Consider the following 12,964-nt stretch of genomic DNA (forward strand, 5'->3'; position numbering starts at 1 on the left):
TGAAAAATATCCATTTACTCTGGGAAGTTATCATAGCTTCATGACCTTTGTACATGTCATGAATCATATCCCTCAGAATGGTATGTTTTGTGATAAATTCTTTTTCCTTGATGTCTGAAAAGATGGTTCTCAGCTGGGTGGTTAGATTGGGAAGTATATGAAGTTTATAAAAATTCCCTAGGTAATGATACTTCATTTTACTAGGTATTTTTTTTCCTCTTAAAATTCTGAATTCTGATCTTACCTTTTCAACATTTGTAATTTAAATGTTCTGTAGTGTCATCTTTAAAATGCCTTCATATTTTTTTTTCCTCATTCTTTCCATGGAAATAAGGGTCATTTTAAACAGTAATCTGTAGTGATTATGAAACTTACATTTACAAGTTACTGTTCAAGTTTTTTCAATTTTTTTGAATTTATTAAATTTATTTTGGCAAAGCATCAAATTAATGATAGTTGGTAAGCATAAACTTATGAAATACATTTGTATTGTGGCTTACCTAGTGTATGTTTTATAGTAGGATAATTCATTTTCATAATACAAACATATTGGTTAATGTGTATCTTTTGCTTGTTTGTTTATTTCTTTTTTGATTTTTTGATCATGGATTTAAATTAATGTCTGATTATTGGCAGGTGAACCTAAAAGTCTATTGTGTACTAATTTGTGATTTGCTGCAGCACAAATGTAAATCATACACACTGGGCAACTGTTGTTCCTGGATGATCAACTGTGATATTGAGCAGATCTGTGCCTTCATGAAGTATCTGCATCTCAGTGCTGCAAAAACAGATTATTCTCTAAGTAGTTGTACTACTCAAAGTGGGAAAATTGTTTCATCATGATTTTTTTTTTTTTCTTAAATGGAAACCAACTGTTAGTCTTCCTTGGTTATGAAAGTGAAGAGGAACAAAGTCAAAAAATTGAGGCCTGATTTTTTAAAGTAATATATTGAATTGGCCATTCAGACATACTTATGTGACTAAGAGAATAATGCAATTTCACTATTTATCTTGAGATATCATCTGTCACACATGTTAAGGATATATTGTATCCTTAAGTTCCTTTGTTTTCAAGATTGTTATTTTCTAGTTGGTCTCTAGAATTTGCAACTTCTACAGCTTCAAAGAGAAAATAAAGAGCTTGGTTCTTTATAGAAAAGAGAATATAAACTCTAGCATTTTGAGTTAGAAAGAGCCTGGGATGTATTTATTTTATCTGTCATTTGACTAAATGAGATATTTGCTAACCTTTTTTAAATTGGGACACTTCACATAAAAATCCAGAAGGGTATGCCTCCATTATTTATTATTTGCTTGTGAAAATGAAGCATATTCTTGTGCAAGTAAATGAAGACTTCCTTAATAAACTGATTTTAGGCCCCTGCCCTGGAGAAATTCACATTTTAATAACTTTTGATTTTTAATGACTTCTTTAAACATTGATTTACTTTTAATATAGTGATCTTTAAAAATTTTTTTTCGGGGCTGGGGAGATAGCTCAGTCGGTAGAGTGCTTGCCTTGAAAGCACAAGGCCCTGGGTTCGATCCCCAGCACCCAAAAAAAAAAAAAAAAAAATTTTTTTTTTCTTTGCTTTAACATTTTATTTTTTAATTAAAATCTTAACAATATATAGTAGCCCCAGAAATTCTAGGATTATGTCTAAAGTACTTGCATATGTGCACACAGTATCTTATAGTCTAGAAACTATGCATAGTCTTAACCAGTCATCCAAAAGATAGACTTAACTGAAATGAATATTTTAAAATCATCCAAAAAACCCACATTTTTTACATTAGAAACCTAAGCTAACTTCTGAGTAATTATAAATAATAAATGCAGTCATCCAAACTGGTATATTTTAGTTACCAAGGACCCTCAGGTTTTTCATTTGCCACCCCTCTGAAAGCTACCCACCAAAAAAAACCCTTCTCTGAAACTATTGTGATAGCTATATTTATATAGCTGCAAGATAAGGTTTATACCTCCCCCAACCAAAAAAAACCCTCAACTTTTCTATTGTCATTTTCTACTAGGATAATGTTGTTTTTATATCATGTGAAATTATTCTTATTTTCTTCAGTTATTTATTCTTCATATGAGAGGCATACTTTGACTTGCATATTTAAACTAGCTCATGCTATTGTTTGTCTCCATGTTCTTATTTTTCTTATTAAAGCTGAGATGGTATATATTTATCTAGTTTATTTTCATCCATTAGAATGAGAGTACCACAAGAATGGAAGTTTTATCTTTGTTCACTGCTGTATCCATTTTGCCTAGAGCAATGACTGGAAATAAAAGACTTAAGGACCTTTAGCAGCCAAGTTTTATTAAAACAAGTCTACTTAACAGTTGAAATTTTTCAGATCATTTCTTGGTCATATTTTAGAAATTTAGTCACTAAATGATACTTTTCTGACTGTAATATGAATGTCATTTTATTGAAAACAATTGGGTGAATATTGTTTGTAGGTAATATTCTGTAAGTAAGAGGTAATGATTGAAAGTATATTTGCTGGAACATTTGGTTAAATGCTATAATTATGTGATTGTGAAATCAATATTTAAGAAAACTTAAAATTACAGGACTAGAGGCATAGTTCAGTGGCAGAGTACTTGCCTAGCACACACACAAGGCCCTGGGTTCAATCCCTAGCACCACCAAAGATAAAATCAATTTATACAATTATGTACTCCAGTATTAAACATATAGGATATTAGTGGTGCTTGTATTTTTCATAAATATTTGAGCATTGATTATTCATCAGTAAAAAGTTCCTTCTACATTTTATATATGGCTATTCTTTGTGAAAATTTTCAAATCCAACCAATTTTTGACCTTTATATAAAGGCATCAGTTACATATTTTTGTTGAAATAGATGGGTAATCTGATCTCAGATTTTTTTTAAATGCTAAAATAATTTGTGTAATGAAAGAAAAGACTAACTCATGTCCATGAGAATTTGTAATGTTCTTATTGTTTCTCCCCCCAGGCTGTTTAGCAGACATGACCCACAAGCAGAAGAGGCATTAGCAAAGAGGAGAGGAAGGAACAGTCCAAATGGAAACCTCATTAGAATGCTTGTTCTTTTTTTTCTTGAAAGTGAGGTAAAAGAAAAAAAAAAAAATAACATTTTATTTTTATTAGACTTCATATTGAATAAAATTGTTAATTGAATTTAAAATCAAATGAAAATAAGACTTTCCTACAAAGTTGTCTTTTTAACTTGCTTCATCATGGAATTAGTACTCTACCTTTTGTGGGAGGAACTTCTGAATATATATGTGACTTTTTATCAATATTGAATATATAATAGTATTTGTTAAAACATACTATTACAGGGTTGCAATATTACACACTATTTTGTTTTTCCTTTTTTCTCTTAAATTTGGATCTTTAGCTTTTAAATTATGTTATCAAACAATTTGTGAGTTGTCAAGTTGTTGAAATCATTAGTTCAATCTTTGTTGAAAATTGCATTATTAAATAAGGAAAAGTATGAATTTAGATGTTTTAATTGTTAGTTCTACAACTCCCATAGCAATATTTTTATTGCTGTAATCAGTTATCATATAAAGAGTTTTATAATTATTTCTCAATGTACAATTAGTATCTGTTTTTGCAGGGAGACTATAGTTTTCTCACTAAAGTATTGTTCGATACTTTAATCTGTTTTTTCTGTTGCTCGCATGACATTGACAGAATGATAAACTAAACCTAAAGAAACCCTGAGTGGCCTGGCACAGTAGTGCATGTCTGTAACCAGAGTGACTCAGGAGGCTGAGGAAAGATTTAGAGTTCAAAACCAGACTCAGCAATTTAGCAAGGCCCTAAAAGCAACTTAGTGAGACTCTATCTCTAAATAAAATATAAAATAGAACTGGGGATGTGGCTCAGTGGTTAATTCCCCTTAGATTCATTTCCCAGTAAGAGCGGGGGCCAGAGATGGGGATGGACCTGAATGAATAAACTACTAGATTAGAAATAAGTGAGAATAGAGTTGTAAAAGAAGTAAAGAAAGTCTAGAAATCTAAGACTCAACTTTATTTGGGGGAAAAGTGTTTTTGATTTATGTTGGATTGTCAGGAAAGGGCAATTTAAAAGATTCTGTGAGTGCTCAAGCTTGAGAGTGCTGGAGGAACTGTATAGGAATGAGTTAAAGAAAGACAAACAGGCAGCTTATATGAAAATTAAAATCAGATAACCGAATCATGGAAATGGAGGGGTGGAGGTTGTCAGGGCAAAGCAGGGCAGAAAGGAAAGTTGCATAGATTTTTTTTTTTAGTTATAACTCAATAGACAAAGTAAAATCAGAAACAAAACCAGCTGGAGAGTTTCATTTGAGTAAAGAACATATTTAAGACTATATATAACTTAAACTATATTTAAACTGTATTTAAGAATATAGTTTAAAATGTGCATACAGATAACCTGGGGATCTAGTTAAAATGCCAGTTCAGATACAGTGGCTCTAGATTTTTGAGAGTCTGCATTTCTAACAAGCTTCTATGTGATGCTTATGCTCTTGGTCCAAGAACCACACTTTGTATAGTAAGGATGCAAAACTATTTTCTTTATAAAACAAGTTTGGATACATTATAAAATAAAATGCAAAATGTGAATTTTTGAGAAAAAATACTGAATACTTAGGAAATACCACACTTAGGATTACCCATTTCAAATTTTACCGTGGGTCCCCTTAGGTTTTAGAGGAATAGAATAAAAAGTATTACAAAATAGTCAAATCTTATATAAATTCTAACTATTAATGTCAACAGTAGGCTTAAATATTGGTAGGGTTGAGGCATGCAAATATTTAAATTGTTGAAAAGTTCAGGGAGTCTCATGGTCTTCACTAATTTAATTACTAATTAAAGGAATTGTTTTGGATTTCTGGAAACTCAAGAACTTTGACTTAATTTATTAAAGTCATAAGTACTTAGTTTTAGGCAATTTAGACTTGTATGTAAAGCAGTAATTTATAGTGTTTATTACTGCTCTATTTTCAGATGGCATTACTATATTCCTTTGTTTATTGCCATTCACTAATGTGTTTCACTAGTATTAAAATGAATTTCTCAGTTCTCCTGCATAGCATTCTTTTCAGCTGCAGAAGCAACTGCAGATCAAATTTAAGGGTTTCTGGTTGATTTGTGTTCATTATATTGGCCCTTATGGTCTCCTGTGTTTCACAATGATCATTCTTTGTAGAAATCTTTCTTATCCTGTTGTACTAGTGTGCACTCAGAGCTGAATGCTTTTTGAATTCATATTCTTAAAGAATGATGGGATTCCAATTGTGTCCTACTTTGAATTTTTTTTCTTGTAACACATTAGTAAAATTTTAGAAATAATAAGTAGATTCAGCCTCTTATAGTTGAAATACAGGTCACTTAACCAGAATTAACTGAACCAATTATCACTCTTTTACTGGGGAATGTGAAATAGAATTATAAAATATCGAAAGATATTTACAGTGAAGGAGAAATTATCTAGATAAAGAGATCTACCTAAACTAGTTGTTAATTTTCTTTTGGTACTCAATGGTGACATTTTTAAGCTACCACAACCTTTATGGTAGTCATTAATTTCAAGTGACAAAGTACCTTATAAATATATTCCAGTCAGTAGGATAAATGGTATTTCAATATGATGAGTTCAGATTTTCTTATAGGTAGTGTACATAGAATTTATTGTACATACTGTGGTACTTTTCATAGAGGTAAGAAAGCTATTAATATTATTTTAGAACATTTTTGTACAGTCTAAAAGTATGGTCACTCTCCTTAAGCTTATTCCTTAAGCTTATAAGTATGGTCACTCTCCTTATAAGCTTAAGGAATAATGAGATTAATTGTCACAATAATTTAAGATAGAAAATTGAAAGGTGTAATATCCTCTAGAATGTTCATTCTTTGTGCATAAATAAATTCTTTTGCTTGTTGTGTGTGTGTGTGTGTGTGTGTGTGTGTGTGTGTGTGTGTTGTGTTCTTTATGATTTACCAGTGACTGGCTCTATTTTAAAAGAGGTAAATCCCAATAGAGGAGTGTTTAGAAATTGTAGACTTAATAACTTGGAATGATTACTTGAATTCTAAATGATTTGTCATAAAAGGAATCACTATAAGGTACCATTATATTGTGATATTATATTAAAGGATTAATATATTTGTCTGACATGTTAGCAGTCAGAAGAAACTTGAGATAAAATATTGTAAGTAATATTGTAATATTTGAAAGATGAATCAGAATATGCATAGAAAATTACAATTAACGTCACCAGGAAAATGAGTTTAGTTTTTCTTAGAGGAAAACCAATAAAATAAATTATACTTTGATCTAGCATGCAAAATCTACCTAAATATAATTATAGATAATTGAAATTCAAAGTTTTGTTTTGTTTTGGATTTTTTAAAATATCTTTATTTGTTTCTTTATGTGATGTCAAGATTTGAACCCAGTGCCTCACACATGCTAGACAAGTACTCTACCACTGAGCCACAACCCCAGCCTTGGTTTGGTTCTTAATAGCCACTGAAAATGCCTCAAGGCCTTTCTTCTCATCACTTCATCTCTTACTCCTTGGCACAAAATGTCTGAACAGTGATTGTAATGGCCTTTTACGTTTATCAACCATGTTAGAATTTTTTTTTTCCTCTTTTCCTCAAACATGTCTTTACCTGGTATTCTAATAGAAATTTGAGAACAGCAAGTTCTGTGGCTGTACAGATGCCCAAACACATGTCAAACCATCTCCCAACTAACCATATTGTTCTGATTATTGTTACTAATGTTAGTAAATTTACATCGCTTATCAGAAAATGATCCAATTTATTATCTTGCTTTACTGATGTATGCATTGAATTTTAAACTACTGGTTATTGATTTTAATAAAATGCATTCTACTACACCACTACCTTAGAGTCAGGTGACTAAATTCTCAAAGAAGTTAGCACCTACATTAAGAATATTTGCTACCACTGACTGAGTCCTCTTGACAGTACTAAAGTTCTCAAAAAAGAAAGAAAAAGAAAAGAAAAAAATCAGTGACCACAAACACAGAATTTGTGATAGAAATGGTGACCGCATGTCAGAGATGAATTTTATTTTAATATGCCTTGGTTCAAAACATGAAAAAAAAATCATCCATGAGAATGCTAATGTTGATAGATTTATCCTAATTAAAGCATTGAATTTTACCTTCAGCTCCTCCACGGAAAACCTCAGGCTAAATTAGTCAAGATGAAAGAGGCGTCTACCAAGAGGGACAGGAAATTTTTGCATTTTAAAGAAAAATTGTATACCTGTACCCTGGAGGGAATTCCTGCCTGATCACAGATTCCCCTTTCCTTTTCGACCAAGGAAGCCAGTACCTTGCTATCAGTCTCAAGGAAGAATTCTAATTAAAACTGTTCTTGAGGTGCATCCATGTACTTTAAACAAATCCTCTCAATTCCACGAAACAGAGACCACAACACAATAATACTAGGTGACTTGAACACACCTCTCTCACCATTGGACAGATCGTCAAAACAAAAATTGAACAAAGGAACATAGAACTCAATAACAATCAATAATTTAGACTTAACAGACATATAGAATATTCCATCCATCAATAAACAAATATACTTTCTTCTCAACAGCGCATGAATCCTTCTCTAAAATAGACCATATGTTATTCCACAAAGCTACTCTTAGCAAATACAAAAATAACAGAGATACTATCTTGTATTCTATCAGATCATAATGAAATGAAATTAGAAATCAATGATAAAATAAAAAACAGAAACTACTCCAACAGCTGGAAACTAAATAATCTGCTATTGAATGATGCATGGATAATAGAAGACATCAGGGAGGAGATAAAAAATTCTTAGAGGTAAATGAGAATAACGATACAACATATCAAAATCTCTGGGACGCTATGAAAGCAGTACTAAGATGAAAATTCATTGTGTGGAACACATTCAATAAAAGAAGAAAAAGTCAACAAATAAATGACCTAACATTACAGCTCAAAGTCCTAGAAAAAGAACAGATCAACACCAAAAGTAGTAGAAGACAGGAAATAATTAAAATCAGAGCTGAAATCAATGAAACTGAAACAAAAGAATTCAAAAAATTGACAAAAGTTTATTCTTTGAAAAAATAAACAAAATTGATAAACCCTTAGCCACACTAACGAAGAAGAGAGAGAAAACTCAAATTACTAAAATTCATGATGAAAAAGAAAATATCACAACAGACACTATTGAAATACAAAACATAATTTAGAAGCTATTTTGAAAATCTATACTCCAACAAAATAGAAAATCTTAAAGACATCAGCATGTTTCTAGAGACGTATGATCCACCCAAACTGAATCTGGAGGACATGAACAATTTAAATAGATCAATTTCAAGCAGTGAAATAGAAGTCATCAAAAGCCTACCAACCAAGAAAAGTTAGGGACCAGATGGATTCTCAGCCGAGTTCTACAAGACCTTCAAAGTAGAACTCAATCCAATGCTCCTCAGAGTATTCCATGAAATAGAAAAGGAGGGAACCCTTACAAACTCATTCTGTGAAGTTAATATCACCCTGATACCAAAACCAGACAAAGACACATCAAGGAAAGAAAACCTCAAACCAATATCCCTAATGAACACAGATGGCAAAAATTCTTAACAAAATTTTAGCAAATTGCATACAAAAGCATATTAAAAAGATAGTGCAACATGATCAAGTGGGTTTCATCTGAGGGATGCAGGGTTGGTTCAACATACAGAAATCAATCAATGTAATTCACCATATCAACAGACTTAAGGTTAAGAATCACATGATTATTTCAATAGATGCAGAAAAAGCATTTGATAAAATACAGCACCCCTTCATGTTCAAAACACTAGAAAAAATAGTGAAAACAGGCTATCTATGCTAAGTTCTTGGCTAACATCATTCTAAACGGAGAAAAACTGAAAGCATTCCCCCTAAAAACTGGAACAAGGCAGGGATGTCCCCTTTTACCACTTCTGTTCAACATCGTCCTTCAGACTGTAGCCAGAGCAAGTAGACAGACCAAAGAAATTAAAGGAATATGAATAGGAAAAGAAAACCTCAAACTATCGCTATTTGCTGAAGATATGATTATTTAGAGGAGCCAAAAAGTTCCACCAGAAAACTTCTAGAATTCACAAATGAATTCGGTAAAGTAGCAGGATATAAAGTCAACACTCATAAATCTAATGCATTTTTATTCATAAGTGATAAATCCTTTGAAAGAAATGAGGAAAACTACCTCATTCATAATAGCCTAAAAAATAAAATAAAATACTTGGGAATCAATCTAACAAAAGAGGTGAAAGACCTCTACAATGAGAACTGTAGGACACTAAATAAAGAAATTAAAATTAAATAAGATGGAAATAAAAATTAAAGAAGATGGAAAGATTTCCCATGTTCTTGGATAGGCAGAATTAATATTGTCAAAATGGCCATACTACCAAAAGTGCTATGCAAATTCAATGCAATTCCAATTAAAATCCCAGTGACATCCCTCAGAAATAGAGAAAGCAATCATGAAATTCTTTTGGAATAAGAAACACAAAATAGCTAAAGCAGTCCTTAGCAGGAAGAGCAAAGAAGATGAAATCACCATACCAGACCTTCAGCTATACTACAGAGCAATAGTAACAAAAATGGCATGGTACTGGCACCAAAATAGACAGGTAGACCAGTGGTACAGAATAGAGGATACAAAGACAAACCCACAGAAATACAGTTATCTCATACTAGACAAAGGTGCCAAAAACATTCAATGGAGAAAAGACAGCCTCTTCAACAGATGTAACTGGGAAAACTTGAAATCCATATGCAGCAAAATGAAGCTAAACCCCTATCTCTCACCCTGCACAAAACTAAACTCTAAAATGAATCAAGGATCTCAGAATTAGAACAGAGACCCTGCACCTAATATAAGAAAATATAGGTCCAAATCTTCATCATGTCTGCTTAGGACCAGACTTCCTTAACATGACTCTTTGGGAGTTAAGAAATAAAAGCAGGAATCAACGATTGAGATACATTCTAACTGAAAAGTTTTTTTTCAGCAAAGGAAACAATCAACAATGTGAAGAGAAAGCCTACAGAGTGGGAGAAAATCTTTGCCACACACACACTTCAGATAGAGCACTAATCTCCAGAATCTATAAAGAACTCAAAAAACTTTACACCAAGAATACAAATAAGCCAGTTAACAAATGGGCTAAGGAAATGAGCAGACACTTCACAGAAGATCTACAGGCAGTCAACAGATATATGAAAAAATGTTCAACATCTCTAGTAATAAGAGAAATGCAAATCAAAACTACTATAAGATTTCATCTCAGCCCAGTTAGAAGTTTATTATCAAGAATAGGTTTGGGTGAGGATGTGGGGGAAAAGGTACACTCACACATTGCTGGTGGAGTTGCAAGTTGGTGCACTCTGGAAAGCAGTATGGACATTCCTTAGAAAACTTGGAGTGGAACCACCATTTGACCCAGCTATCCCACTCCTTGGCCTAAACCCAAACGACTTAAAATCAGCATGTTACAGTGAGGCAGCTACATCAGTGTTTATAGCAGCTCAATTCACAATAGGTAGATTGTGGAACCAACCTAGATGTCTTTCAGTTGGTGAATGGCTAAAGAAACTCTGGTGTGTGTGTGTGTGTGTATGTGTATATATATTATATATTATATATATAATGGAATATTATTCAGCCATAAAGAAGAAGAATATTATGGCATTACAGATAAATGGATGGAATTGGAGAATATCATGTTAAGTGAAATAAACCAATCCCCAAAAACCAAAGGCCAAATGATTTCTCTGATGAGTGGATGATGATACGTAATAGTGGGGAGGCAATAATGGAGGAAGGATGCATTGTATAGAGGAAAATGAGGGGTGGGGAGGGTATGGGGGGGAGGAAAAATAATAGAATGAGACAAGCAGCATTATCCTATGTACACATGATTACACAAATGGTGTGATTCTATTTCATGTACAACCTGGGAAACAAAAGTTGTACCCCATTTCTGTACAATGAATCAAATTTTTTTTAAAAAATGAGAAAATTAAACAGCTTATTTATCAATAGCAGCAACTTGCTTATAATACTCACTTTGAGATCCTCTTTTTATTGGTTTCACTAACCTAAAGTTAGTATGCCATAACTTCTGACATTCCCGGTTATTTTCCAGGTTTTAAAAACCTGCTTTAAAACCATTCAGTCCAAGCATAAATCTCCATAAATATCTTTCCCTGATTTCTCCCTTTGGAGACAACACATTTGTGAGATGGTATTCTTTATCTCAATAAAACTGAACTTAACTGTGTTAAAACAAAAACAAAAAAAACTTTCTTGAGTCAACATATATGAACTAACAACCAAGAGTCTCTAAAACTTGACATATAAACACAAAATTCAACAGATTGATGAAAAGATTTAATTTATGTTCCCAGATGACAAGGCTTATGAAAGTGGAAGAGAATAGGAATTAAAACAATGTCTAAAATTTAAGGAGAGAAATCAATAAATGGCCTCAATAGACACAACCAAGGATTGACTATAGATAGAACCAAGAGGTTTTTTTCTAGAAAGCCATACAAATAATGAAAGGAAGGAAAAATATGAGAGACAGGTAGAAAGAATGGAGGAAAGGAACTAACCAAAGGACAGAAAGTTAACTACCCATGAAATCTATATGTAAAAGATTACATGAGTATGTTTTGTTTTCTAGCAAAATGGGGAATGGATACAATAAAAAGAAAACAGGAATATAAGAATCTTGGGGCAACAAATAAGTCCAAAAATTAAAACTACACCTAAAAATTTAGTATGACTGTGATGTTTAAGGCAAAAATCTTAAAATTATTAAAATGTAAAAATAGTAATGTTCAGATTAAATGAGAAGTAAAGAAATATGCTCATGATCTTTTTTTATTATTTTATTTTTTTAATTTGTTTTAATTAGTTATACACGCAGTAGAATGCATTTAGACACATTGTACACAAATGTAGAACAACTTCTCCTTCCTCTAAACATGGTACAGAGTCACACTGGTAGTGTGTTCATACATGTATATAGTATAATAATGTCCATCTCATTCCACCATCCTTCCCATCCCCACACTCCCATGCCTCCCCTCATTTCCCTGTGCATAATCCAAAGTCCCTTCCCAGCCCCACTCCCCCACATTATGAATCAGCATTTGCTTATCAGAGAAAACATTTGGCCTTTGGTTTTTTGGATTTGGCTTTTTTCACTTAGCATGATATTCTCCAGCTCCATCCATTTTACCTGCAAATGCCATAATTTCATTCTTCTTTAAGGCTGAGTAATATTCCATTGTGTATATGTACCATATTTCTTTACCCAGTCATCAGTTGAAGGGCATTTAGGTCGCTTCCATAGTTTAGCTATTGTGAATTGTATGCTTATGATCTTTAATGGAAAAATATCAGTCAAAATAAAACTAAGAATGAAAGATAAAATACTCAAGAAAATGTCACATGTAAAGCACAGAGAATAAAACACCAGAAGTATTTCCAACATCAGTAATCCCAGTAAATGTAAACAGGCTATTAAAAGACATATTCTCTATTAAAATATACATTGTCATTTGGAGTTGAAATAAAGAAATAAAACATAGCTATATGCTGTTTACAAACACAACTTAGTCAAAATAATACAGGGATTTACCAATAAAAGTGTGGCTATAACAGATGCTCTCAAAAAGAAAATGGGGACAATATCATAAAAAATAAAACAGAACAAAAGCAATTAAGAGATCAAAAGTGGATATTTTATATTTAGAAAAGGTATAATCTACTATATATATATATATTATAATTCTGAATATATGCCTATTTTATGGAAATATGCATCTACATATTCCAATAAAAGCATAATTATATAGTATGTTCATTTT

At 32.1% G+C, this 12,964-nt stretch overlaps 1 protein-coding gene and 1 non-coding gene across 4 annotated transcripts in view; both read left to right on the forward strand.

Annotated features, from left to right (window-relative positions):
* Positions 1-12,964, forward strand: part of Stag1 (stromal antigen 1) — a 378,160-nt gene that overhangs the window by 281,920 nt on the left and 83,276 nt on the right. For all 3 annotated transcript variants that reach the window (XM_047563511.1, XM_047563510.1, XM_047563509.1), the window contains one exon: positions 2,999-3,113. In XM_047563511.1, coding sequence (XP_047419467.1) covers positions 2,999-3,113 — 115 coding nt within the window. The remainder of the gene's footprint in view (positions 1-2,998; positions 3,114-12,964) is intronic.
* On the forward strand, positions 1,481-1,565 carry Trnas-uga (transfer RNA serine (anticodon UGA)). Its single transcript has one exon. It is a non-coding gene; the product is annotated as a tRNA-Ser (tRNA).

The sequence above is a fragment of the Sciurus carolinensis genome, chromosome 9 (genome assembly GCF_902686445.1).
Source record: "Sciurus carolinensis chromosome 9, mSciCar1.2, whole genome shotgun sequence".
Lineage (NCBI taxonomy): Eukaryota > Metazoa > Chordata > Mammalia > Rodentia > Sciuridae > Sciurus > Sciurus carolinensis.